The 27,111-nt window shown below is 39.9% G+C and overlaps 1 protein-coding gene across 1 annotated transcript; it reads left to right on the top strand.

Annotated features, from left to right (window-relative positions):
* Window positions 1–1,908: 1,908 nt before the first annotated feature.
* Window positions 1,909–25,985, top strand: COCH (cochlin; the record flags this gene model as incomplete). Its single annotated transcript, XM_082317424.1, has 11 exons — window positions 1,909–1,933; window positions 2,028–2,072; window positions 7,868–8,024; window positions 17,516–17,649; window positions 18,881–18,943; window positions 19,807–19,851; window positions 19,940–20,087; window positions 21,877–21,980; window positions 22,830–23,056; window positions 24,534–25,050; window positions 25,810–25,985. The coding sequence occupies 11 exons, from the start codon at window positions 1,909–1,911 to the stop codon at window positions 25,983–25,985; spliced, it is 1,641 nt and encodes a 546-aa protein (XP_082173550.1).
* Window positions 25,986–27,111: the final 1,126 nt, after the last annotated feature.

Genomic DNA, 27,111 nt, shown 5'->3' with positions numbered 1-27,111 from the left:
TCTTTCTCTCTTAACTACTGCAGCTCTGAGAAAACCGTGAAGCGAGGGCTGCAACAGAAAGTGTGAACCATTTCTGAACAGTACCGAGTACCCCCTGCGTCTGTGGGGAGCACCTCAGGGAGCAGCGAGCCCAGGGACCAAGCACTTAGCGGCCATTGCCCACTCTTTAACTGATCACCGAAGGGGAAAGATGACCGACCCCCTTGGGTGAACCCCTAGCTGAGGAGGGAGCCTGCTGGCCATCAGTAATTCCTTGCCAAATTCTCGGGATCCCGAGAAGAGGGAAACTCCAGCAGAAGTTTCTGACATCTGCACCAACTGCCTCAAATAATTTCGCATTTGAGATGCTCCTGTAGGAGCAGACCATGTCATGAGGGAAGCATCGCCACCTTTATCCTGTGTGGGAAGCATAAAGGGACAATCAAAGCCAGGGGGCAGGGAGGGAGATGATGTTCTCATCGCTTCTGCCCTTTGTTTGAATTAAACTCCGAAAAAAATAATTACGAATTACTTACCTGGTCCTGCTTCCTATTTTGCTATGGGCAGCATCTCTCTGAACGGATCGCGGAGTTCTCAGATATATTTATTTTCAGTTGTACGAAGAGATATTTCACAATGCCCATTTTTATTCCACCAGCTATAAAAAAAAAAAAAAAAAAAGCCCGAAAGCGAGTTGCATCGATCAGCTGCCTCCCAAAAGACGGCTGCTGCCGTGCCCGCTCGCTCCCGCAGCTGACTGCAATGCCTGCACTTAATTTTCTGCCTCGGCAAATCCGTAGACATGCTAATTCCTATGAATTCTGAGAGTTTATTTATATTTGAAAGTTTATTCCTGGGAACAGCCGTCCCAGCAGAAGTTTAACAGTGGATGCCGGCAGCCAGCAAAGAACACGATTGTACGGCATTCGTTGAAATAAACGCACTCCTGCCCCTCTTCCCACCCATTCAGAAGTAACCCGATCATTTCACACCCCTGCCAGGTAATACTTTACGCCACATGTGTATGCATTGAACTACGAAAACGAAGCAGGCTCTAAAGTGGAGGTTTTTTTTATTATTTGGGGTTTTTTTTGGGGGGAGGGGTGGTTTTGGTTTTTTCTTTAAGCAAAGTTTTGCTTAAATGAAAGGTAGGTACCTGTAATATTTGCGCTAACATTTTACACCAAACACAAAGGATACAACAATGCTGGTTAGGGTATCTCCATCTCTTCGAAAGATTAAATTAGGGTTAAATTCCCCAGCTCTCTCTTTGGCGGCGCCCCGCGGGACGAGTTAACGCCACGGCGGCGGCCTCGCCGGGCGGGCGGGGGTGCGCGGCGCCGGGGGAGCGGCCCCTCGGCCCTCCCGCCCCGCTGCCGGGCAGCGGGCGAGCAGCTGTTACTGTTATTCAGTAATCATAAATAATAATAAAGATATCTGCAATAGGTACTCAAAAGCGGCAGGCGGACGGGAGCTGCAGGAGCGGGCGGGTAGGTTTGGAAAGGCAAAGGGCAAAGGCGCCTTCGCGGCCGCGGGAAGGCCCGTGTGCCCCCGCCGCCCGGCCCGGGCCCACGGCCCCCCGCGGAGGGGGCGCGCCGCCCGGCCCGGCTGCTGGAGGCGGCTTTGGGGCGCCGTTCCCGGGGGACGCGGGCTGCGCCCAGGTGGAGGGAGCCGGCGGGGGCGGGACAGCAGCACCTGCCGGGCCTCGCCCGGCCCCGTGCCCGCTCGCTCCCCCCCTTCCCTCCCGCCCCGGCCGCCCTCGCCCGCCCCAGTGCTCATGCGCCCCGGGAGAGGTTTAAAGCGGGCGCGGCGGCGGCTGGCGGCTGTGCGGCTCGGCGGAGGTGCTGGGGACGGTCCGCGGGGTCGGCTCGGCAGGCGCGCTGCGTTGTGCTGCTCTCCTCTCTTCGGCTCCCCGGGGTGCGGGCCGCCATGTGGCTCTCCCCCCTTCTCCTCGGTGGGTACCGCGGGGAGCGGCTGGGCGCCGGCGGGGCGGGCGCGGAGCATCGCCCGGCCCGACCCGACCGGACCCGCTCCCTGTCTGTTCGCAGGCGCCTTCCTGCTCTCCAGCCCCGTGCGCGGCAGCGACGGCTCGGGTGAGTTGGCCGCTCTCCTCCCTCCGCTTCCCCGCGGGGGGTTTCCCCCTCGCACCGTCTCGGCCCGTCCCTCCCCGCCGGGAGGTGACGGCGCCCGGCCGCGGGTACCGGCTGGGCGCTTCCCGGGGGCGGCCGCGTCTCGGCGGGGTGCGCTGGGAGCCCCCGCCCGGAGCCCCGCCGGGGAGGGCTGCGCGGGGGCCGGCCGGGCCCCGCCGTGCCAGGCTCCTCGGGAGGTGGCCGCGGGGCACGGAGGGTGTCTGGGAACGCTTCCAAAGGGGGGGAACTCCCTCCTGGCCCAGGTTGAAGAAGAGCAGTGGTGACCAGTGTCCCCACCGAGGGGAGCGCTGATAGCAGGAGTGAGTGGGAGTGTGTTTGTGTGTGTTATAAAGGCACTCGCACAGTGCTTGGCAATTTGAGGATCTCTGACGTGTCTTTCACCATGGAATTGATTAAAAACTTTTTAAACCTGCCCTGCCGCTATTTTGACCTGGAAAGCAAAAGAACATACTTAAGATGCCTAGCAGGGCAGGGGCTGCCTGTTGTACCGTGCCCTGTTGGACTGCATCCCCGCCGCTGGAGAGCAGGTTCTCCTGGAGCCAGGGTCAGTCTACGGGAACCAGGGGCCGTAGGACGCAGTTGAAGAAATAATGTGCCAGAGGATGCAAATGGTTTGCCCGCCCCTACCAGCGGAGCCTTTGACCAAGGGAGGGCAGGAGCCTCGGGAAGGATGCGCTTCCAGGTGCAGGCCTGGCCTGGAGAAGGTAAGTGACCTCCAGCTTTTCTGAATGCTTGTTCAGGATTTCACGGTCGTTGGGAAGCAAGATTTGCTGCTCATTTTGTGTTCAGTCAAGCATTTGGAAAATTCTTTTGCGCTAAACTGATAATAGCTCTCTGTCACAGGAGTGCTATGGCTAAAAAAGGAAAAAAAAAAATGCAATGGAAAACCTACTCCAACCCCAACCTACTCCAACCCCACTTCCTTTCCTTTTTATTTTACAGGTGCATTACAGATGAAGCGCCAACAGTCTGTCAGGAAACAAGTGAAAAGTTTTCTGTAATGCTTCCTCCCAGGATTGGAGTAGAAGCCACTGTAATCTGAAGGTATCTGGAGCCAGCTAAAATGACACTAAGGGAATATTGACAAAATGGAATATTGGTACCAGAGGTGTTTGTAGTATAAAACGTTAATAAACAAGATATTGTTTCTGGAAGATACTGTCTCTTACCATTATTCTGAGCCTAAATTCAGCAGCATTTGGTTATTGAACTAGAAGCTTGCAGGAACTTTTATAAAAGTGCTTAAATTCTGTTGTTCAAAGTAATGAAAGAACATCAGTTTCTTCAAAAATCTACTGTATTTAGGCTCATAACTCCTTGGGGGGATCGTAAAGGATCTTATGCCTTTCCTTGTAGTGCCCCTGAAATGCATACAAATACTGCTGGGTTCAGCAGTTCTGGTTACCGTACATGAGACTATGGGTGAGTGAACACTGGCATGTGATGGAAGTGACCCTAGGTGGATCAGAAAAGGGCAAGTCGCAGATTGAAATGAATGATATAGTGCTGACCACATTTTTTAAATCTCATTGCCCTTGTTCAGATCAGGATCTGTACTTAAGATTACATAAATTAGTATGCAATCTGTGAACATGCTTTCCAAAATATAAACAGGCATAGTTCTACTAGTATGTCTTTTTTTTTTTTTTTAGTATGGATAAGGTTTGTGGGAGTATTGCTTGCATAAGATATAAAAAGCAGGCTTGTTTGAATCCTCAAGATAAAAAAAAGGACTTCAAATCTTACTGTTTTGCAAAGAAACAATACTAAATACTAAAAGGAATAAGAAGCATAATAGGGATCAGTACTTCACTATTTTATGACTTATAAAGCTATCTTACTCTTAGGAATCGCTAATTTTTTTTTTTGTAATAATGTATGCAGGGATTTTTTTTTTCCTTTACATAAACTCTGCTTTGCCAAAGCAATGCATGGAAACTTCAAGATTAGAAAAGCTCAGATTTTGGCTATGGATTTTATTTTTCTAGAGTCTTTGTGACTTCTGTCAAAAATTGCGATCTTTTATAGGTGGGCATAAGAAACAGCTATTCAGGGCAGATCTGAGTAGATGGGATGAGGCACCAAAAAGATGGAAACTGATGGAATGATTGAAAGCATGGTTATTGGACGGATGTTTTAGGAGAGAAGTGAGCCTTTGCTTTTTTTTTTTCTTTTTTAGGTCAACAGTGATGGAAGACTTTCATCCCTACCTTTAAATATGGCTTAAATCAGGAAGAAATACAGCTTCTTTTCTTTGTACTTTGTTTTTATGGTGTACCCTGATGTAGTGTGTTTCTGTGAGGTTTAAAGAATGTGTGTCTTGACAGAATGGGATGATGATCATTTTATTACAGTTCTGAAGGCCTAATTTTGTATCATATAATGTAGGTCTCTAGTCTTCTTCGGAGTCCAGCATGGGTAGGAGTCTAGGACTGGGTCCTTTCCTATAAATTACAAGCTTATCTTTCCTTCTTCCAAAAATACATGGATTTAGAATATTGGATCACATAAGTATCCAGAAAAATGCCTCTCCTGCTACTGGTCTTGCGTTCTTATACCCATATGTATTAATCACTGTAATTTATCTCAGTTACCTTTATATATATATATGTGTGTGTGTGTGTATATATATAAAAATATAAATAAGGTAACTGATTTATATATATGTAAAAATATCTGTCTTTAGCGGTTTCTGCTATGATGAAGTATCTTGGATAGACTAACTACAGCAACAACCTTCTTCAAATTTAATAGTAATATCACATATGAAATTGGGCAGAATGATTAGTATGTAAGTTGGCAAAGAACTATTCTATATTATCTAGTATTCAGACCTGCTTAATACATTTTCCTGTTTGCAACAGACTACTTGCAGTTTTATGGGTTGGATAGCAGATGATATGTTGACTGACAGGGAAGAACAAAATCCCCTGCAGATTCGATATTGTAAATCTTAATTTTGATACCCAGTACTTCTCATTTTGATACTGCGCGTAGCATTCCTAATGTTAATCTCAGTTACAGTTTTCTATAAGCTATAATTCTACATCTACCTACATAGAAAACCAGAATGAAATTGTTGCTTTTTAATTGACAGCATCATGTACTTCAAAGTGTGTGTTTTTACCTCTGTGCTGATCCAGCTGAGATACAAACTGCTAAAGCCCTTAGCTACTGTATCTCAGCTCTTCACACAGCAGCGACTTGCTGCCTTCCCTCGGAAGCCCCCCTCTCATGGTGTAGACAAGGATCATGACAGTCTCTAGGCTGCCGGTATGTAAAAATCCCATGGCTGGGCTGCAATGAATTTCTGTGTTTTCATAGCCAGGGAAAACACAGCGAGATTCCCGCCCTGCCCCATCTTCTGTGCTATGTAAAATGTTAGTCTGACATACGACTGTAATTAGTAAGTACCTGGTTGTGAGGGAAATATAGATCTCTAAGTGATAAAGAGTTTGTTAACTAGAGGTGTCTAATTATTATCTTTGTATGCACAGCCTGCCAAGGAATTTGGTCAAGTACGGTACGTTAGAAATGACAGGTATTAAAAACTTCCTGTGGTGTCTTGCACTTCTAGAGGCTGGAAGAATGTTGCTGGGTGCATGGCACAAGCTGTACTGTGAGAGCAGAGATTACCACTGATGCTCATTGCAGTGATTCCTCCAAGGCTATCCAGCCTTCCAGGTGCTGTTTTATTGTGATGGTCTTGCTAGTTGTCACTTGGTGGATATTACTCAGTTAGTGCCCAGTAATTAGCTACCACACTTGTAGAACTTTCATGAAAGGATTAGGGCACTCAAACAGCAAAGCAAATTGACTTCTTTTAGCATAACACCAATAGTATAGCACTTTTAACAATGAAAATACGGAGCTTCTAGGTATAAGCATGGTGATTCTACTTGGTTTTTCAGACTTCTGTTTTTACGGCAAACGTAAAAGACTAAACACGGCGAGGATGTGAGTAAGTAAGGCTGTAAGTCCTAAAAGAAACTTCTTTATTTCTTAGGATACTTGAGAATCAGATTAAATTGCTTTACAGTGTCTTGCTAGGTAGACAGCTTTTATTATCTTGAGAAGGGAAAAAGAAAGCAGTAAATACTTCTTCATTTTTTCTTTCTCTGGACTATATAGACATATTTAGCATATTTAAGTCACATCTTTGTGCTGACAAATAGCAGCAAAGATTTTTCAGGAAGATGTGATTAAGTAGTTTAACATAATTCCAGTACAGCATTAATGAGGATTTACTTAAGAGTAAAACTATGTGCATGGTCTGTGAACAGATGTGTTCGATTTATGCAGCCAGAATGAACAGGCACACTTCCCTGTGCACCTCTGGTTGTAACTGTTCTGCTTTTCAGTTCGAAAGTCAGTGAGATTAGCAGGAGGTATGATCTTTTCCATCCACTGATGAGGAACAGCGTATGCTCCAAGTAATTTCAAATACAAGCAGTTTGTGTTGGGGTCAGTAAACGCCCTAGGGCAAGAGTGGAAAGACTGGGCAGGAAGGAGGTGAGAGACAAGTCGCCGATCCCTGAAACATACTCTCCTTGGGATATAATGCTGTGGTGTGTGCACCGATACATTGGCCAGCCTCTGTCAGCTCCCATCTTAATACTGTGAAAAAGTAATACTCGGAGTACATATAGAAAAGGTTCTCTCACCTTCTAGTGCTCAGCAAGGGCAAGATGTGCTCTTGGGAAGTTCAGATTAAATATCTAGTCATGATACTCATGATGCTGAATTGATGTCTATCTAAGCCAAAGCCCTAACTTGCTGTGCTATCAGACCAGCTGAATGTGCTGTCCTGTGTAGTAGAAGGATGGTAGTAAGTATCCAAGATAATGATCTCTAAGTTTTCAAAAGAAAAAGCATCCATTTGCCAAGCAAAATTGTATACTGGTGTAAATCTGTGTCTGCATACCTACGTTGCACACGTGCAAGCACAGTGAAAGATTAATGATGGTAATCCGAGGAGCAACTTTTAAGAGAAAAAAAAAAAGGCAGAGTTCTATGTGAAACAAGCATGTGCCTCAGCTGAATAAATAACTTCTGTATCACTGGATGAATCTGACAGCCCTTTGCACAATGATAATGATGTAAACTTCATTGCAATGAATTGATACGAATGTTCTAGATGTTACTGTATTACTGGAGCAAGGAGATGGGTATTCTTTTTTTTTACACTGGCCTCAGTAGGATTTATTGCAGAGGCTAAGGGAAATGCTGCTGTCAGCCTGCTTCATGAATGCCACCGGAGAGAAGATTCAGAGTTTCCAAGTGATTCATAGATGTCTTATGGCTGGAGATTACTGTGGGGATGTCAGAGTCACTTAATTTCTCCCTTGGAGAGTGCCGCCGGCTCCTGTGTTCCACCAGCCCTCAGAGGTCTTCCCCTTGCCATTCTGTCTCTCCAGTAAACTTACAGATGTGAATTGCTTTTCTTCCTGTAATATTCCTTGATACTATTTTAGTGTTGTTTGCTCATATTTTTTTTTTACACTTTCCAACTTTTTCTGCCACTTCTTTCCCATAAATTGAAAAGTGTGTTCTTCCTTGTCATAACTGCACATTTGTAAGCTCCAAAGAGGTCTTTACAGACCTACTGGAGCATAAAATGAGACACTGTACCTACTTTCAAATTCAAACATTGCTTTAAGCTTGGAAACTGTAGAGAGATTAAGAAAAAAACCAAACACTTAAGACTTTGAGGTCACAGATTCTTCTCTTTTCTTTAGGTTCCACTGCTATCACATGCTTTACAAGAGGACTTGACCTTACAAAGGAGACAGAAGATGTCCTTTGCCCAGCAAACTGTCCTCTATGGCAGTTTTATGTCTTTGGGGATGGAGTTTATGCCTCTCTTTCCAGTGTCTGCGGAGCTGCCATACACAGGTAAGTCAGATGATTGCTAATCAGTGTGTTAAGCAAGTTTTTATAGTCTTGCCACACTTTAAATCTTAACCTTTTGACACCATCATAATGAAGATATTTCTGGACTTTGGGAGTTGTATTCGCTCAGTAGGAATGTCATTAGGAGAAGAGAGAACAAAGAAGAAAAGAATGGCTGGGCAGCTTGCAAGTTATCCGAGTTGTGTTTAAGTGTTCCTGAAAACCACTTTAATAACTTTCTCTGAAGTGGCACAGCAGCAGATGGACTTTCACTGTAAGATTACTTATGTGTCACTGGTAGACATGGAAGGGTACAGTGTAAATAGGAACTAATTGGAGAATAAAAGCAGATTCATGTTCTGACTTCTGTTTACACAACATTTTTTCTGAAATTGTTGAAATCAGTATAAGCTCCTATGCAAACAGACCTACCCATGATTTGGCTGAATGTGGTCTATAGACCATTACTTTTCATTAGTGTTGTGGTTTTTTGTTACAGCATTTCTCTTCTGACAGTTGCTGGGTGTTAGTCTACTTAATGATCTCTTAATTAGACCACTGTCTAGCTGAATTCACTTCTCTATCAAATAGAAAACTAAAGACTAAGAAAAATATCCAGATAACCCATGTTAAATAGATGTCATTAGAAAAGCAATAATAACTCTACTAGGGAACGAGAACAGGCTGGCAGATATCTCATTGAGGTTATCTGGGGGTTTTCTTTTTTTCTTTTTTAGGAAGGACAAAGATTTAATTACTTATTAGCAAGGTAAATTCTCTCTTGGATCAATTTTTAATAAGGAGATGTTGGACAAAACTAGCTGGAGACAGTGAGATGTCTGTTTCAGGTGCCTGTGGAAGCCAGACTGATTCCTGATTGTCAGTCTACAGGGAGTTTCAGACTTTGATTTTAATACTTTGAGAGAGCTTTTGGTTGTTAAAGGAGGATTTTTAGCTTTGTCTGTTAACTTGGCTGTACAACATGATACTTGTTCACTTAGACCTTTCACAATATGCTTCCTCCCACAAAGTAGTTTTGAAACTTTGTAAGGTGTTATGACTCTTAAGATAGGACTGACATTTCAGCAACAGAAATTTGAATTAGACATGAAGAAAAGTCTAACAATAAGGCCTGGGTTATTTTAGGAACTGCAATAGACAATGCAGTTTCTAAAAAACAGATAGACATCCATCTGTCTAGAATAACTAGATAACTATAATTGATCCTATCTTGAAGCAAATGTACAGAATAGATCATCCTGCCCCAATTTTTTCTAATTTCTGAGAATTCTATAATGAAATATAATGAATATATTTAAGACTTCATCATGCATATAATCTAAATTACTTGGGTTTCAAGAGGTACTTTTGACACAAATCATTATATTGAGGTATCATGCTATATTACAGAGACCTTCTTAATGTCCTATTCCTATGAATGAGATTTCATTAGCATTGTGGATTACAACATACGTTATGCAGAATCCCTTTGAGCATCACTGAACTTCTTAAAACTAGTTTTATTTTTCTTCTAGGTGCATTCATATTAACATATACGTAAACTACAGATAAAACAAACAAAAATAAATCACACTATCTTATTATATTTGTATATTCCAGGTAGGACTACTGCTGCCCTTGCAGAAAGGCTGAAACTGTTCTTAAACTTTTAAGTGAAACAAAGTGTTTAAAAGAAATAGGGGAATAGTTTCAATCTTTTTTTTTATCCCCAAGCAACATAAAGAAACTCTTTCATAAGATATTGATGTGATGCTAAACTCTGCTATCAGAGTATTTTTATTTAAAAAAAACTACTAAAATTTTAGAGAAATAAATGACTAGAAGATAAAGGAGGAAAATAAAGGGTTTTTTGAGTTAACGTTCATTGCTTGATACTTTAAATGCCATAAAATACATACTAAGCATTTTAAATAATATTTAGGGGGCTATCGTTACTCTCCAGAAACTTATTTAAAGTGTCAATTAAAATCCTATAACTTCTAACAAGACTTCCAAAATTCAGGCTATTTTTGTAGTGGTTAACTCCAAAGTAAACTAAAACAAACTAATTTTAAAAATTGGATTTAAGGAGGGGTTTTGAGTAGAAACTCTGTCTGGAATTTCTGAAATGCTGTAAAGGAGACTAAGAGCTAAGGCACTACAAGGGCAGCTAGAAAGAACTTGAGGGGTATTGTGGGGTTCTGTGTGTATTTGTTTTTAAAGCTTAAGAGTTAGTTTCAAAGATAATTACATGTTTCCATGTGTGTATTATTGCTAGAACAGGCTTCCTTTTGATCCTTCTGTAAAAAGAATGAATGCCTCCATTCCATTCAGTGTGCTTTAAGTGTCTTCATGAGTGCTTAAAAAAAAAAAAGTAGTTAAACTTCAGTTCTTCACTTTTCCTAGTTCAGGTAGATACAAAAAGTTTGTGAAAGAATGTCTGGATCAAATGACCTTTTTCCTCTAAAAAAAGGTTTTTTTAAAAAAAAAAAACAACTTGGGAAAACATTTCTTTCCATTGTCTTTTTTTCTAAGACAATGTTTGTATTTAGTGATGTAGCCATTTATTTTAACATTCCATTTCTTTACTGGTTGCCAAAGATGTCTTTACTTAAAGAGGGGGAAAAAAAGCTTTTGCTATCAAGACCTTTTTCCAAAGGGACTGAAGACTTGAGTGTTTTGAAAAGTCGCAAAAGTTCCTAACCAGTTCAACTTGGCAGTGGTCTTGAACCTCCCATGCCAGTGGCGACTGTGACTGTCAGAGAAGTCCCACCAAGAAAGCTGGTGGGGCTCAGTTCTGTCACAGCTGGGGAATACTTCTACAAAAGGAAGAGGTATGAGAAATGGAAGATGCAGATCTGTTTTCAAGATTTGCATAGTATTCCCCTAGATAATAAAGCACAGGCATTTATACATCACTTAGCTCTTCACTGAAGTCTGTACCTTACAAGCTATGTGTAGTATTGTTCTCCAGTCCAGAAGCATAGGGGTACAGAAAAATCCATATTTTTCCATAGTAACTGTCAATATAAATTATACTACTTGTGAAATGTGTACCTCTGTCTGTAAAACCTGTATCTACCAATCTGTCCCCACAGACATTGCGAGAACAATGAGGGCTCTAATAGCAATGAAGGGATTAAAATATACTCGTCCTTCTAATCTGTGTCTTCCAGCCAGGATGTCAATTAACAATGTTCAAGTCTTCTGAATATGATAGACTGTAGTAAAGCATTTTGAAACAGCAGAATATAGGTGAAAATTTAATTTAGGACAATTGCTGTTTTTTGAAGATTACCTTTAAATTGGGGGCTATTAGTCCTGCTGGCCTCTCATAGTCGGAACAGAATTTGCTACATGAGAACGTTTGTTTTTTGGTGGTGGGTTTTTTTTTGTTTTGCTGCAACTATTGGCAGCCATAAATACTAGTCCTGGTAAAAAAGGATTGATGAATGGAGCAGAGGTGATAGCTGTTTATTTCTCAGCTAATGTCAGTGCAGGCTGCAAAATCCGACAAAAACATACAAAATACTTGTTCCTTCTCACTCTGTTGCAATGGCTAAACTCCAAATTGGTGTCAAAGTAACTCCAAGAAGATATAGGTAATCACCATAATTTACTGTTATCGTAATGTAACTAGGTATGTGCTTTGAGAAATTTGTGAAATTCTTCCAAATAACTGAAACAACCCCATCTAGTTTAAAACTAGGTATACCCTATGTTGCATTGTGCCATGGGTGCAACGTAGCTCTGTGCCTTAAGCACTGTTGAGTACCAGGCCTGTGCTGCTACAATGACTGTTACTGTGATCTTACAGAAAGCACAGTCAGACAAGTATCTGCCATTTCAAGAAGCATCAGTCTTGGGAGCGGTGCTTATTTGTTATTTTCAAACTGAAAATGATTGTGTGAGCATGGGTCGGTTCCCCCCTCCACATACACTCCAGTTTGTGTCCAAATTGAGGCCTGATTCTTTAATTTTATATAAACATAATGCTTATTCCTATGAATAGTTCCATTACTGTGAGGCAATTATTACACAAAAAATATTATATAATGCATGTAAAGAATTTAGCAGAATTCAGCTATGAATAATTCTGTATATGACAGATAAATAAGCTTTCTGCCTGTTTTAGTTTGTTATATTTGGCTTTCTCTCTCCTTTTTATCCCCTTATTTTATGGGTAATTACTCTCAGGAAACAGAATATTTATTTAATATTGTTCTTTTTCTGGGCAGAAGAATAAAAGATTTATTTGTTGGGGGAAGAACGGGGAACCTCCTACCAGGCTGACACTATGTAGGCATGAAGCACTGAGTTAAATCTACCACTGAGTGATTAATTGGATTAATAATCAGAAGGTCAAATGGAGGACTAAGTTCTCAGCTTGTGCAAATCTGTTCTAATGCCAGTTCCACTAAATGGAGACCTAGCCCAATGTGATAGTGTTTAGATGCTAAATAGGCAGGTAAAATTTTTCGTAACCTTCCTAACTAGTGACAGTGTGGAACCATTTCTAATTAAACACCAGTGTCCCAGAACTCAAGTGTAGCAAAAGCATATCATGCTATTACCAAGCTGGCCACAAAGTGACCACAAACACAGATGATGGCCCCTGAGCTGCCCTAGTGTTTGCTAGAAGAATATTGACAAAAAGATTGTCTGGCCAGAGGGATTTCTGAGCAGCTGTGGATCCCCTGGGAAACTTTGGTATAGTGCCTGCTTCTGCTGCTGAGCCTTCTTTCCTGCCAAAAGCAATAGGAGTGCAGAGGAGACAGAAGGAGCACAACCTAGGGGGCCAGAGGATGCTGGCGTGAGACCCTCGGCAGTTCCCTATCGGTGACTGAAGGCAATCAGGCAGCAGTAGGAGACTGCAGTTTGGAGAAGGGGAGGATGCTCCTTGGAGCCATGGAGAAAGGCAGATGATGTGGAAGGAGTTTGATGCAGCTGTTGATAGTAGGAAGGAAAGATGGGAATTCAGGCAATTCAGCTGTCTTAAGTCCCTGAGGATAACTGTTTTCATCCAAGGGCCCTATAGGAAACGCCACCTGCTATCACAGCCAGCACTCTGTTAGCAATGGGAATAGGAACTTTCAGGTCAAAATTGTGCTCTTGGGTAGGATGGCAGGCCTTCATCATTCTGCTCTCTCCCTTCTGCTCAAAAAGCAGATAGCCTGCCTACAGATGTATATGATGAGCATAATGATTAGCATAAAAACCCACTATGTGAGTTTCTGAGTGAACATTTTGCTTCTGGACTGCAAGACTGAATCAGCTCAATATGTACTTCTACCAGCCCAGTTGCAGCACTGCTGCCCTCAGGCTTGGGACCTTTCCTTGGCATAGAACACTTGGTCTATGCTCAAATCTGTTTGTCTTCACTCTTTTACGTTATTGTACAACAAGGGGGAAAAACAATCTTTGTCTATTTCACCAACAATGTTCTGTTATCTTTACACAATTTTTATCTAGCTTATCCTTACCTTACACTTAGAACTAAGCCCATTTAAGGGAGTAGCTACTTGGCTTCATCTCCAACATTTTTAAATAAGTCAATAGCTTATAAGCATGCCGCAAAAAGCGCTCTCTCCATCAGCCAAATCTGTCACTGCTCTTAAAAATGCTAAGAAACAATGGAAAATTTACCCAGAGGAAAAAAGTGTTTCCTCTTTCTTTTAACAGGAGATGGTATTTCAGCTTTCTACTGCTAAGATTACTGACTGCAGTTACATCTGTAAGGGTCATCTCCCATGGCTGGAAGAGCCTCTTTGTGGTCTAGGCATCAGTTTTGACGTGTAGGCTCCTTAAAAAAAAAAAAAAAATGCACTCAAAATCTAGCAAAGGCAAGCCAGCCCCGCATCTCTTTCTCTGAGAGTGCAGATAAACAGTTCTTGCACTTTACTTTGAGGAGGTGCATGAGGCTCTAAAGAGCTTCAATCCCGTCTGCTCTGATTCAGATTAAGTATGTTTTAGATGAAATTCCTATATTTCGTAAGACCTTCCCATATCTTCTGCTGCCCTTGGCCAGTATACTTTCTCCCATGAGCTATTGTGCAGTGAGGTACTGGATTGCTTCCTCGCATATCTGCTTTTCTGTTTAATTTCTGTGCATTTTTGAGTGAAAGATACCATTGAGGTATAAATTATGATTTGTTATTAACAGTGAAGCTAGGCAAAAGAATGGACTGACAGCTTTTCTATAAAGTTGCCATCAAGCAGCCCTGGCAGTAGCATGAAACATAGTGATTAAGGAAGTGAAAGCTGTTCCTGGAAAATCTGCAGCGTTCCCGTTTAATCAAAACAGCCATGGCATGCAAGTCAATCGCAGAGGAGCAGAGAACAGTGGTGAAAATCAAAGCAGATTATAATGACATAAATCATTCTGAGGAAATGCATAGGCACTTCTTCACTGTTTAAATACTACTGCAGATCTACACAGGATGAATCTCACTTTTAAAGTCAATTGTAAATGATGGTGGAAAGGAATTTGCCAGTCTGACTCGGAATACAGAAGGCAGACTGATGATACAGTTTATTCCACTTCAGCATATATGAGCATGCACTCTTAGTAAACTTACTGGAAGAAACATCCCAAGTAAAACCAATGAGACTGTAAAAGATAGCTTAAACAGTTGTTAATTTACTTCCAGAACAAAATGGCCAGAAAGGAGGAATAACTTTCACCAAAAGACAGTTCATGTTATATTCACATCTAATATCAGCCCCCCAGTTGCATTAGAAATAGCAGATGTGTTATATGGAAATAGTGTATCTTCAGAAGGCAGTCTAGAGTTTTGACTTCTGATGAAATACAGAATCAAATGTTTTCAATAAATAGAAAAGTAGCAAATAAATCTACTCTGGTTTCAGTGGAAAGCTTCCAAATTTGATGGAGACTATCTAGATCCCCCCCCCCCCCCCCCCCCCCGAATGATTACATGGAAATCAAAATGAAAAGACCAATAGACAAAATGGAACCATATAGACAAAAGTGGTTACACTGGCCAAAATAAGCTGAAGTCATTGCTTCCAGGAATAATTCTTAGGCTGAGCTTTCAGTATGAATGTGTTCTTGAGTTTAGTTCAGCCAGTGGCCAAAGTTGCAAGTCCACAACAGAGGAAGGGGGAAGAGATACTAAGCTCTTCTTGGGAGCTAACTTGGGCATAGATCAGGTATGCTGATGCAAGCCCAAAGTAGCTTCACTAAAATTGCAAGTATAAACTTAAACTAGGAACTGTTCCAATTAAACACAGTATGTTCTGTTCCTGACACATATTTCCTTATCCATTAAGACAGACACTAGTGAAGGCTTGAATGCCGAAGAGAACCAGGTACTGGAGAAGAAAATGATGTTCTAACTAGACTGAAATATTCTAAATACATTAATGTGTTATTTTTCCCAAAGACAATTTTGCCGTACTGAATTTTCCTGTCCTTTAAAAACAACCAGTTAGAGGCTCTGGTCTGATTTTTCTTTCACTGTTTTTTAAAGAACTGTAGAGTGCTACTTGCATTTGCCAACTTTATAATCTGTTTTTAAACTCATTCAGGGTAACTTTACTAAAGCTCCTCTGTCTATATATTGTATACAGTATTCCTGGATGAGAAACTATCTGTATATTTTGAAACTACTATCATAATTTTCCAAGCTACAAGAATTAAATAAATATAACCACAGTTCAATTTAGAAATGCAAATCATGTCCGTGAATGAGGAATGTATTTTAACAGCAGTCCACAAGGAGGTTTATGTGGAAGCTGCCTTTGCCACATATACCCAGAGCTCGTATTACCAGAAATACATGCGAGATTTTCTAAACTCTGGTCTTGATTATTCTACTTTGACAGTGTTTTAAATCAGATTAGGCCAGGATTCCTTTCAAGCAGGAAGCCAAACAGATAAGAAAAATAAACACAAAGGCACACATTGCTGTGTTTAATAGTCTTGAAATGCTTGTTTGTCTCCCACAGTACTGTATCTGCCCAAGTACTACAAAGCGTGAAACTTTTAGTCCCTCTTAGAGAAGCTCAACGTTGAATTTTGGCCTCTAAAAATAATAACTGTTCTTTCAGTAGCACATAAAAAGAGATCTGAACAGTTCTGATGCCTATTCTTGTCACTTGAGGTATCCAAATACAACCAACCACAACAGCCTTTCTTCCTGAAAAAAGAGTGAAGTTCTCTCTGGGCTGCTTTTAACCCTGAAGTTTCCTAAAGGCATAAATCTGTTGTCCTGCTGGGTATTCACATGATCCTCAGCCCGTAAGCATCAGCAGGCTTTTCAAACTAGCTATTCCTTTATTTCTCTCAGATGGCAGGACAGATCTGGTAGGCAATCTCAAAATGTGTTTGTTGAATCATGAAATGAAACTCAACAAGGGAAAAAGGACCATGGCCGCCTTTAAGAACCTAGGTTGTGACCTCTAAAAATTTGTCTAGGGTCTGGGTGTTTTAGGTTCAACTCTCTTCTCAGTTTTTTGAAAACTTCCTCCATAGATTTTGCTGCAAGTTTTCTTGTTGCTTCTACATTTCTGAACTGACCCTTCTGGTAAGGCATTAAGGACTATAATAGTCTTATAGTACTGAATATGACTTTATAAGATATTTTAATCAGTAAGCTTCTTGGTATTTGTTCTGAATTTTTTTTTTAATTAATCCATTATAACTATATATTAAGGATGCATTGCAGTATGCTTAAACTAATGAGGATAGCTATGACTTGTTAACTATTACTTAAGCATTCCAAATTTTGAAACTGCAATTTGGTATGTTTCTCTACATCTCTGTCAGTGATAATTACACAGTTGAATTGCATCTACTGTTGATATACTATTTCCAAGTCCAGACTGAAAGCAATCTGGAATCGTACCTGGATCGAGTTATTAACTTGCATTTATTTATTTCATTCATTTCAGATTTCACATTTAATGTTTACTACAGGTGAATAAGAAGAATAAGATGCTTTAGGCTCTGTTCTTAAAATTATCAGTAATCTGATGGCTGTTACCAATAATGTCTACCATTTCTGACTTCAGTCTGTAGTTGCATAGCAAGATATCCTACCTATCCATTACCACTATAAACATCAATTTCTCTTCCCAGTTTTCTTAGCTTTGGTCATTTTGTAGTTAAGTATGCTGAATTTTGTTTAAGTCACAAATATTCATGAGGCATAATGAGCTCAAATACGTTTTGCTGGAGCTCTTTCCTTTAGGAATTGATATGTCATTGAAACATGACTCTTCTGCATCATCTGAACACTGCCAGAATTTTAGAATTTGCTGACCTTTTTTTCCCTAAGTCTGTGTGGTGCTCTGCAGAATAGTTTCTTTTAAAAGTCTTCTCAGCAATTTATAGCTTGTTTTAGCAACTACCTGCCTATATGGCATCTTTTTCAGGAGGCTAGTGTCCCATGTTCTAATGATGGTATAATTGTATTGTATTTTCTTGTGATTAAAATGTCTGATATATAACAACTCTCTTTGTATCTCAGGGGGGTGATCACCAACGCAGGAGGAGCTGTAAGGGTACAGACTCTCCCAGGACAGGAAAACTACCCTGCTGTAAATGCCAATGGGATCCAGTCTCAGGTGCTCACTAGATGGGCTTCGTCTTTCTCAGTGACTCGTAGGTGGACGACACTTACTATTTTGCAAACTATATTTAAAACATTAACAGAATCTAGGAAACTGCTTCAGTGCTCCTGTATGCATAAATAAACATGATTGCTATCTGAAGTGTAGTAACAAAAGTTCTCACTTTTAACTCATTTTATCTTCATTTTTCCACAATTTCCTTAAAATACTATTCCAGCTAGACTAGCTAGTCTGTAGCAGAAGCTGATACGTAAAAATGGATCACAGTTATTTACGATATAATGAAATGGTAGCAGGCAGTTGACAGTGCAGTTCCATGACAGTTTAAGCTGATCTAAGTCGGTGCTTTGATCCTGCTGTTGCAGTCCTGTCCTCCTGCTGCTTCCAGCCATATAATTTTATCCTTTCTCTCCCCCGCCTGCCTTTATGCATGCAGTAGCACTTGTCAGGCCCTTCAAAGAGCTTGTGCAGCATTCTCTGCAAACAGAATGCTGACCCTCCAAAAATAGGGTCAATATTAAATAATATAACGTCAACTTAGATGCGATGTGGTCATTAAGCTACAGTGTGACCTAGTGTTCTTTTCAGAAGTTTTTGTCCACATAGTTGAGATACTGTGCCTGATTGGAAACCAGTTATCACACCCTGCCGCTTGGGTGAGGTTAAACCACCCTCATAAAAATGTATAAAGAAGCCTACTGGTTATATATGTTGTTGTGGTTTCAAAAATATTAAAGTGTATGTGTTTTCTGGTATATTCTTTCAAAGTTCGGGAAACAAATCTCTCTCATGCATTCTTATTGTTTACATAGCTAAAATTTAACCTGCTAACTCTAAGATACTAGTAATCCTTGTATAGTGTCCAAGTTCTTAGCTATTAATTTGCAATGGAATTACAGGTGCTTTCGGTGAGGTTGTAAGTGAAATCCACTTCTCCAGATCAAGTCCTGAATGTATCTGGTAGAAATAATATCTGCTAGAGTTCAAAAACTCTCATCAGTTAGATACACTGTAATTACTCATCAGCTGCTATTGTTTCAAATGCAGAAACTCAAAGGAGAAGTTTATTACCAATATTATCCAGTATTATATAGCAATACTGGATTGCACCAAAGATTTGTCTAGACCTGTGTCCTACTCCAAGAATAGCTAATGGCAGATAATAAAGAGAGGTTATCGGAAATCTGGCACTCTTTATGCACTTGTAATTTTATCTAAATACACTGAAATACAGTAAATTTATTCTTCCAATATTTTAACAGGTACCAAGACTACAGCACTTGAAGCAGTCGGGCGAGCAGTATCAACAGCACGTCCTGCTACAGGTATGAGATCTCTGCAACAAGGGAAGCCTCCTCTGATAAGATGTGCCACAGAGCGTGAATCCCTGACTAAAATGCTGTGTTTCATAGGATTTGTTTATTTTTAAAGAAGAAAATATATACAATATCTCTTTTTCAGCCTATCTTTCATCAGCAAAAAGAGGAATCATTTGTAATTGAGGAGATTTATTCTGACTTCAGTAGTGTTTATGTAAATTAAGACAAACTTGAATGAATTTAGAAAAGTAATATGAGTAACAGAAAGGAAGGAAAGAGTTCATGAGCTCATGTAAGACTCGTTCCTATTAAGCGACAGAGAAGACAGACAACACATTCCTTCTTACAGAACTACTCAATAGCTGAGTGGTGTCAGGACTTACATAGCAGAAATTTGTTATGTGAATTTATCCACAGAAAATGCTGCCAGTAAAAGGCTAGATCAGTTTTTATGAAGGTTAGCGGTATATAAATACTGGGCCTGGCACTTGTTTGTGAATAGACCGCTTGCTTTACAGTTGAACTCACAGTTTGCTTCCAAACCATTAAAACTGCACGCTGTACAGCAGGATGGCTAACTGAGGAATGGTAGCATTTGGGATAGTGAGCTACAGCAGCCCACCCAGATTTCTGCATTTCAGTAATCAGCTAGGCAGGTGTAGAAAGGAAGGCTAAATTGTTTCATTTGATAAAGAATATTCTCTAAGGAGCAAAGCAGTAGTAGTGCAAGTTTTAATAATTAAATCAATTGACAGTTCTTACTGCAGATAGATTGCCATGTAATTCTTGGAGTCTGAGCTTTTTCTGGTTCACTTTTGGCTGTTCATCTTGTTGTTCTTAAATGATCCGTGCTGTTTCTTTCACTGAAGGTAAAAGACCTAAGAAGCCACTTGATAAAAAGGCTGGAAACAAAGGTAGGAACCCACACATTTAACTTTTGCAAAGAAAAATCCTAACGTTTATTTGGTGTTAAGTAAGTCTAATTATTTTGGATGTTCACAGACTGTAAAGCTGATATTGCATTTCTCATTGATGGAAGTTACAACATTGGCCAACGTAGATTTAATTTGCAGAAAAATTTTGTTGGAAAAGTAGCTGTGATGTTGGGAATTGGAACAGAAGGGCCTCACGTTGGAGTTGTACAAGCCAGGTAAGAACAGATCTATACAAAATATAACTGAGTGATTAATAAGAGAAATCAATTAATATATCACTCCCTATTTTGCAGAACAGTATACACTCAATAATGGCAGATGAATAGCAAAAGAAAGCAAACTTTCTAGCTGTACCACTGTTTGCGCTGTGCTACACTGAGATAATGTCCATGTGAGAAGGTGTGAAAAATTTTATCATCTTCTGCCTCTGTGATACTTGATATTTGGATAGAGAGAGCAGCAAGAATTTCCACAGCCCCTCTGCCACTGACAGTTTTGTAGCTCATCTTAGTAAAACAGCAGAAAGCACTCTGCAAAGGAGAGATGGCTCTTTAAAAATTGTAGAGAGAGAATTGTCACAAATGGCTGTGTACACGTACAGAACAAAAAACTGCCCTTGCCAACCTGTAGGTTACTACAGCTAATACTTTCAAATTGTAAATGGTCACTTTTTTTATTGTAAGACTATCCATACTACTATGTATGTTCACAGGCTGCAAAACAGTCTGAAAGCCACTGCAACATCTGACATGTTGGTAAAAAGGTTTTTTGGAGCCATAGCTCAGTTTGCTAGTGCTCAGCAGGAGCAGTTTTCCAAGGCTTAACCAATTTGGCTATTGCTTCTGGAATAAAGGAAGCCAAAGAAACCTTTAACTCTCTTATTCTAAGAAGATGAAATATCTGTTAGATTAATACAGGGTTTCTCTATCACATCTTTCATTGTTGAAGTCTGTTCCTCTCCCCTGCCTTTAGACAACTGCAGAGTAGATATCTGCATCTGATTTAATGACCTAGGCTTGCTTTTATAGTCACTAGGAAAAATGACCACATTCACAGCACAAACCATCTGAACTGCTTCAGATGCCTCTTTTAGGATGTGATGAATTCCATCCTGAAAAATCCTGTCTGTCCACTCTAGACATCAAAACCTAGGGGAAATGAGCCTCAGTCTTGCTGTCCTGGGTTTAAATACTGTAATGTGAGGAACAGTTCCTGGAGAAACTGAGTAATCAGTTCAGCACCTTGAACATTCAATTCTTCGTTAGAAATTAATCTTCCAAGCAATAACCTTTATATCTCAAAATGTACCATTTTAACAGTTACTCTGCCATGAGATTCAGCACTGCAGACCAACGCTGCTTGGCACAGGGGTTCATTCTAGTGATTCTGATGCAGGATCAGGCCATTTATTCATAGCAGCAGCTCTTTGACCTGCAGGTGTTTTTCTTTCTACTCTTTGTGTGATAAATTTGTTTCCTACTATAAATCAAAAGTGAAATCTGGAAACTTAGTGTAGCTAAAATCTTCAGTTTCTTAAATGGAGTCAGTAGCTAACGTACCTCAAAACTTCTCAAATTAAATAACTCAAACTGTTTGCATTTCACGGCAACTTTTTAAAAACAAGGTATTTCTCATACAAATAGTGGAAAATCTGCCCATTTTCAATTACACAAATGCATTTAGTTTAGCATCTGGCATGTTCTAATTTTTTTCCTCTATCTATTTTCAACCTGATGTTTTCAGCTGCTTAATAAGTATAAGAATCAATCAGTTCTTAATTTACCCACCCAGCTAAATAATTCCTCTTGCTAAGGATTGTGAGAATTGTTAGGTGAGGATCATACCTCTATTTTAGGAATTAAAAATATGAAGAGTATATATTACCAAGAACAAAATGATTCAAAGTGTATTTTAGCTTGCTAATTCTTGATGAATGAAAAAGTGAACTACTTCTAAATGAAAAGTGAACTACATACTTTATTACTCTGTTTTATATTTCCACAGTGAACATCCAAAAATTGAATTCTATCTGAAAAACTTCACTGCTGCAAAAGAAGTTTTGTTTGCCATAAAGGAAATAGGGTTCAGAGGTGGCAATTCTAATACAGGTGAGTTCATATCTCCGTGCAAATAGAAATTATTTATTTACATTTCCAAATACATATTTATTTTAATATATGTAAGTGTGTGTGTGTGTGTATGTATATGTATATATACACACTGAAGTTTTTATAATTCAGTTAGGCAAGAAAGTGTTTTATATGCCATGCTCATCTTAGGTTCAACATTTTTCCACTAGAACATTGCCACATCTTCCATTTTATTTCCTGAAGTTAGGATTGCTTATGACACATTTAATTAGAGTAGAAGTGCAAATGTCACTTCCTGTGTTTAAACAGTAATCAACTTTTCCACTTGTAACAGAGCGATATCTTGAGACAAATTCATATCTAAAAGGCTTAGCATTTCATTCTTGTTCAGCTGCTAACTAAAGAGTTAGAAGAATCTTGGAGTTAGTGTAAGTGGTTGTGAAGAGAAGTTTGCCAAATGAGGAAACTGAGCATTCCAAATACGTTGCATTTCACAAGCTAAATTTCAGTAGCTCCTCAACTTTCTTCCTTCCAATTCATTTGGCAGGCATTAATATATCTACTTCCTAGTATGAAACTAGACCTGTGGGTGAAAAAGTGTCAGTGGTTTCTTCCTCAGCTTTATCAGTGGTGGGTTTTGGTTTGGTTTTTTTTTTTTTGGGGGGGGGGGGGCAGTGGTTTGGTTTTGGTTTTTAACTTGTAGGTTGCTCAAGCTTCATTATTATCAAATTTCATGGGACACTATTTTGGTTTTACGCTGGGTTAGACCTGTACTCATAACCAAAATTCAGCACAATTTCATATAGGAAACTGGTATCAAAATGTAATTGCATTATTTCTCCATATTCTTTTTCTGTTCAAAACTAGGGAAAGCTTTGAAGCACACAGCTCAGAAATTCTTCTCTTTAGAAAATGGAGCACGCAAAGGAATTCCCAAGATCATTGTAGTGTTCCTAGATGGCTGGCCCTCAGATGATATAGAAGAAGCTGGCATAGTGGCCAGAGAATTTGGAGTCAATGTATTCATTGTATCTGTAGCGAAACCCACAACAGAGGAGCTGGGAATGGTACAAGACATTGGTTTTGTTGACAAAGTAAGAGAGAATATCATTATATGTTTTTCAGTCATGGGTATGATTCTAGAGAATTTACTTTGTGCTAAAATCTCAGTTAACTAATTCTTTTTTATATATGTGCATATATATATATATATATATAAAATTTAAATATTATCTCAAAAATGCCGGTGAAGCTATCCCTGCTTATAAGTGATTTAAAAGAATATCACTAGGAAGCCTAAAGAAACACTGAGGTTTTTCCTACTGAAGGGGGCTACACAACAGTACCAAAGTGCTATCACTGTCCTCCCAGTTCAGAGTCTTGGCCAAGCTGTAGCTCCCAGACTTTGTAATTACATGAAGATTCTCAGAGTAGGAGATTCCCCTATCATAGGTGTGGTTAAATCTGTCAAAGGCAATGAAACACAGATATGATATCTCCTATCCTGAAATGGCAGCGAGGGAGGCATATCTTTCAGTACCTCCTCTATGGCAGATTACTTACTTACTTACTTTCACTACAGAGAGGACAGGAAAGATGGAAAACCACATCCTAACAAGTTCACATGCAAGACATTCATCTTGGATGAAGAGGTTTCGGTATTGCTCTGGATGAGTTAGAGTAGGAATTTGAACACAGATCTTCTACTCTCACATAAGCCTTCTAATCACTAGGTCTTTACTTACTCCCAAGTGAGAAAACCTCTCATTTTCCACAGGGAGGTTTTAGATGTTTAATATCAGCAGGAAATTCACAGCTCAGAGCATGGACAGAATGAAGCACTACAGCTCTGCTGCTTCCAGGCACAAGATAGCTTGCTGCCCACCCCAGTTTTATTGCAGGCAGGTCCAGCTCTACACTCACAGGCACAGAAAGACATGACCTCCTCTTCTGCGTTTTGATCTTAGTCAGATTAGTTATCACCTTGGAGAGCTGATTTTAAATTTAACCCCTTTCTCAATTACATTACACTTTACATACATCCTCTAGAAGCCAGGGGAAAAAGAAATTTTACTTTGAATGACCTGGAGCTATATTTCTACCAAAGTATATGTCTGTGTTTACAAGACATCATAGATTAAAAAAATAAAGTGCTTACCAAGTTCAAGGGGAAAACAGAAGCCTAATTTTCAGTGGATAAACAAAAATACAGAACTTTCAATCCTTTGTATATTCAGTAGCCATGACTTAGTTCACTTTCAAAAAACATAATTTCCAGTTGTTACAATTCTTACAAGTAACGTGAAATTATTTGAAATTTCCAGAGGTCGGGGGGCAGGGTTGACTTTATTATTGGATAAAATAATCTATATTATATCTCTCACTGACTTCAACTGCAGATGTTTGCCCTCAATTTCTTTACAAACAAACAAGCAAAAAACTCACCCTAAGCCCCCACTATCGGGCTCCATTTCTAACCTACCTTTGAAAGAAAATCGTATAGATGTCTGATTATTATCCATACAGCCACTGTGTCAGTATTCACTTCTTGACATTTTGTTTTCAAAACAGGCTGTCTGTCGAAACAATGGCTTCTTCTCTTACCAAATGCCCACCTGGTTTGGTACTACCAAATACGTGAAACCTCTTGCCCAAAAATTGTGTTCACACGAGCAGATGTTGTGTAGCAAGACATGCTACAACTCCATCAACATCGGTTTCTTGATAGATGGTTCCAGCAGCGTTGGAGACAGCAACTTCCGCCTTGTGCTTGAATTCATCAGCAACGTCGCGAAGGCTTTTGAGATCTCTGACATTGGTTCCAAGATTGCAGCTGTGCAGTTCACATATGATCAGCGTACCGAGTTCAGCTTCACAGACTACACCACAAAAGAAAAGGTCCTCTCGGCTATCCGGAACATTCGCTACATGAGCGGTGGGACTGCTACTGGTGATGCCATTTCTTTCACAACGAGAAACGTGTTTGGGCCAGTGAAAGATGGACCTAATAAAAATTTCCTCCTTGTTTTGACTGATGGTCAGTCTTACGATGATGTTAGAGGACCTGCTGCTGCTGCACAAAAAGCAGGTAAATGATGTATCTTTAAAAGCAGTGGAAGTTGATTCATCCTATTTCTGCTGTGTTGTAAATGTTAAGATTTTAAAGTTTGCAAGTACAGCCCCAGTGAGCGAATCAAGCACCATACCTGTTTTAAATTCAGCAAAATGTAAGCCCCAAGGAACTGTTTTCCATTAGGATGAAAAAAAACAGTCCTATGGAGCCAGGTATAACTAGACTCATTCATGGCAGCTTAGTGGAAAACATACACCCAGTCTTATTTCCCTAAACAGGAGAGAAATTAGTAGATTAAAAATAAACAGCCAGATAGCGAAGCTCCAATCAGTGATGCCATCCAGTACAGCATGACTCCTGCTCTCCATCATCATCTAGGAGGGAAATAAGCGGTTTTGGCCAAAAAGCTTATTGTGCTGCTGATGCTTGAAAATGCTAAGCATACACAAAGGATCCAAATTTATTTTCAAAATCATTTTACACAGTGTTACTTGTGTTTCAAGACTGACATTGTAACTGCTACATTCATATGTGTCACTATAAAAACAACTAACACATTAGCTCTTAAGGTATCCCATATTTCCTTCAGGATTTTTACTGAGACAAATCCGTTAATTCCTGATATTTAGTGGCAAAATCTAATCATCGTTGACAGACTGCAGGTATTGAAACACGCTTTTCTGATCCAGATTAATTCATGGATGTAGAAATGGCTGTTTTTCTTGTACCCATAGGCAAAATGGTCTTAACTATTGTTTTTTTTTCTTCTTGGAGGAATAACGGTCTTCTCTGTTGGTGTTGCCTGGGCACCTCTGGATGATCTGAAAGACATGGCTTCTGAACCAAGAGAATCTCATACTTTCTTCACTAGGGAGTTCACAGGATTGGAGCAGATGGTTCCTGATATTATTAGAGGCATCTGTAAAGATTTTTTGGACTCTAAACAATAAAGCAAAAATCTGCTGTTGGATATTATTACGTTGAAACTAAAAATCATGAAACTGAAATGGTCCCCTAAAGTACAGATGTTTTTTCTTATATGTAATGCAAGGGAAGAAGAAGGGCTACTTTTTGTTTCTGTAGTCAGTCAAGGATTCTTGTGAGCTTGTTAGAAGTTGTACTTAATACTGGAATGCAGAATTTGGCCGACAGCTATTATTTTCAATACATATATAGTATCCCCAAGTTTAAAGCTATGCATATCGTGCACTTAAGGCTATCAGATATCAGCAGAGGAAACAATACACCTCTGACATTTTTGCTGTCACTTGCTAGATGTCGTCTTACGAGTTAAAATAATACCATTTTAAATACACTGTACTATCTTCTATAAGCCTTCTGTAGCTTACGATTCTGTATCTTTTCAAGGAGTTCTGCTGATAGCATGAAGTACTTTCAGTGCTTCGGTTACACAACATCCATTATTGCCAGGCAGTTTAAGAAAAGGTATGACAGATTGTAGCTAAACAATCTATTTGTACTAGTTGAGGTTTTGCTATTGTGAATGGTACTGCCATCTGGTTGGCAAAGTTTACATCCAAAAGACATTTAACTTGTACCCACGGAGTTCTGTGGATCTATGTTGTTTGATTCTTTTGGCACAGATTTTAAAAGGTATTTAAGGCACAGTAGTTCTTTTTGAGGATTTGGATCCTAACATATTAGCTGATACTACTGCTTCCTCTACCACTGAAGTCAACAGTGATATTCCTAATATACCTGATAACCGGACTGTTTCCTGTCTACTGCCTTGTACTGTCTTGATTTTACAAAGTTGTTATTAGCTAGACAGCTAGAGACAGGAATCTTGGGCAGATTAAATTAGACCACACGCTGGGAACTGAAAGCATTCAAATCCAAAAGTATCTCAAACTTTGAAACCTAACTGATTTATATCAGATTACATGGTTAGAAAAGACCAGAGACACCAGAGTAGGCAGACACGTAGTGGGATTCAGTAGCTCACAGAATAACAACTTTCTAATGCTAGTAAAAACATCTTTAGATGTGTGAGATGAAAGAATAGTTTTCTTAAAAAAAGGCTTTAATTTGGATTACATACCTAGTAATGTGTTG

The sequence above is a fragment of the Platalea leucorodia genome (genome assembly GCF_965183815.1).
Source record: "Platalea leucorodia genome assembly, chromosome: 7".
Taxonomy (NCBI): domain Eukaryota; kingdom Metazoa; phylum Chordata; class Aves; order Pelecaniformes; family Threskiornithidae; genus Platalea; species Platalea leucorodia.
The sequence above is the reverse complement of the archived record's forward strand: the minus strand, read 5'-3'. Positions and strand labels throughout refer to the sequence as shown.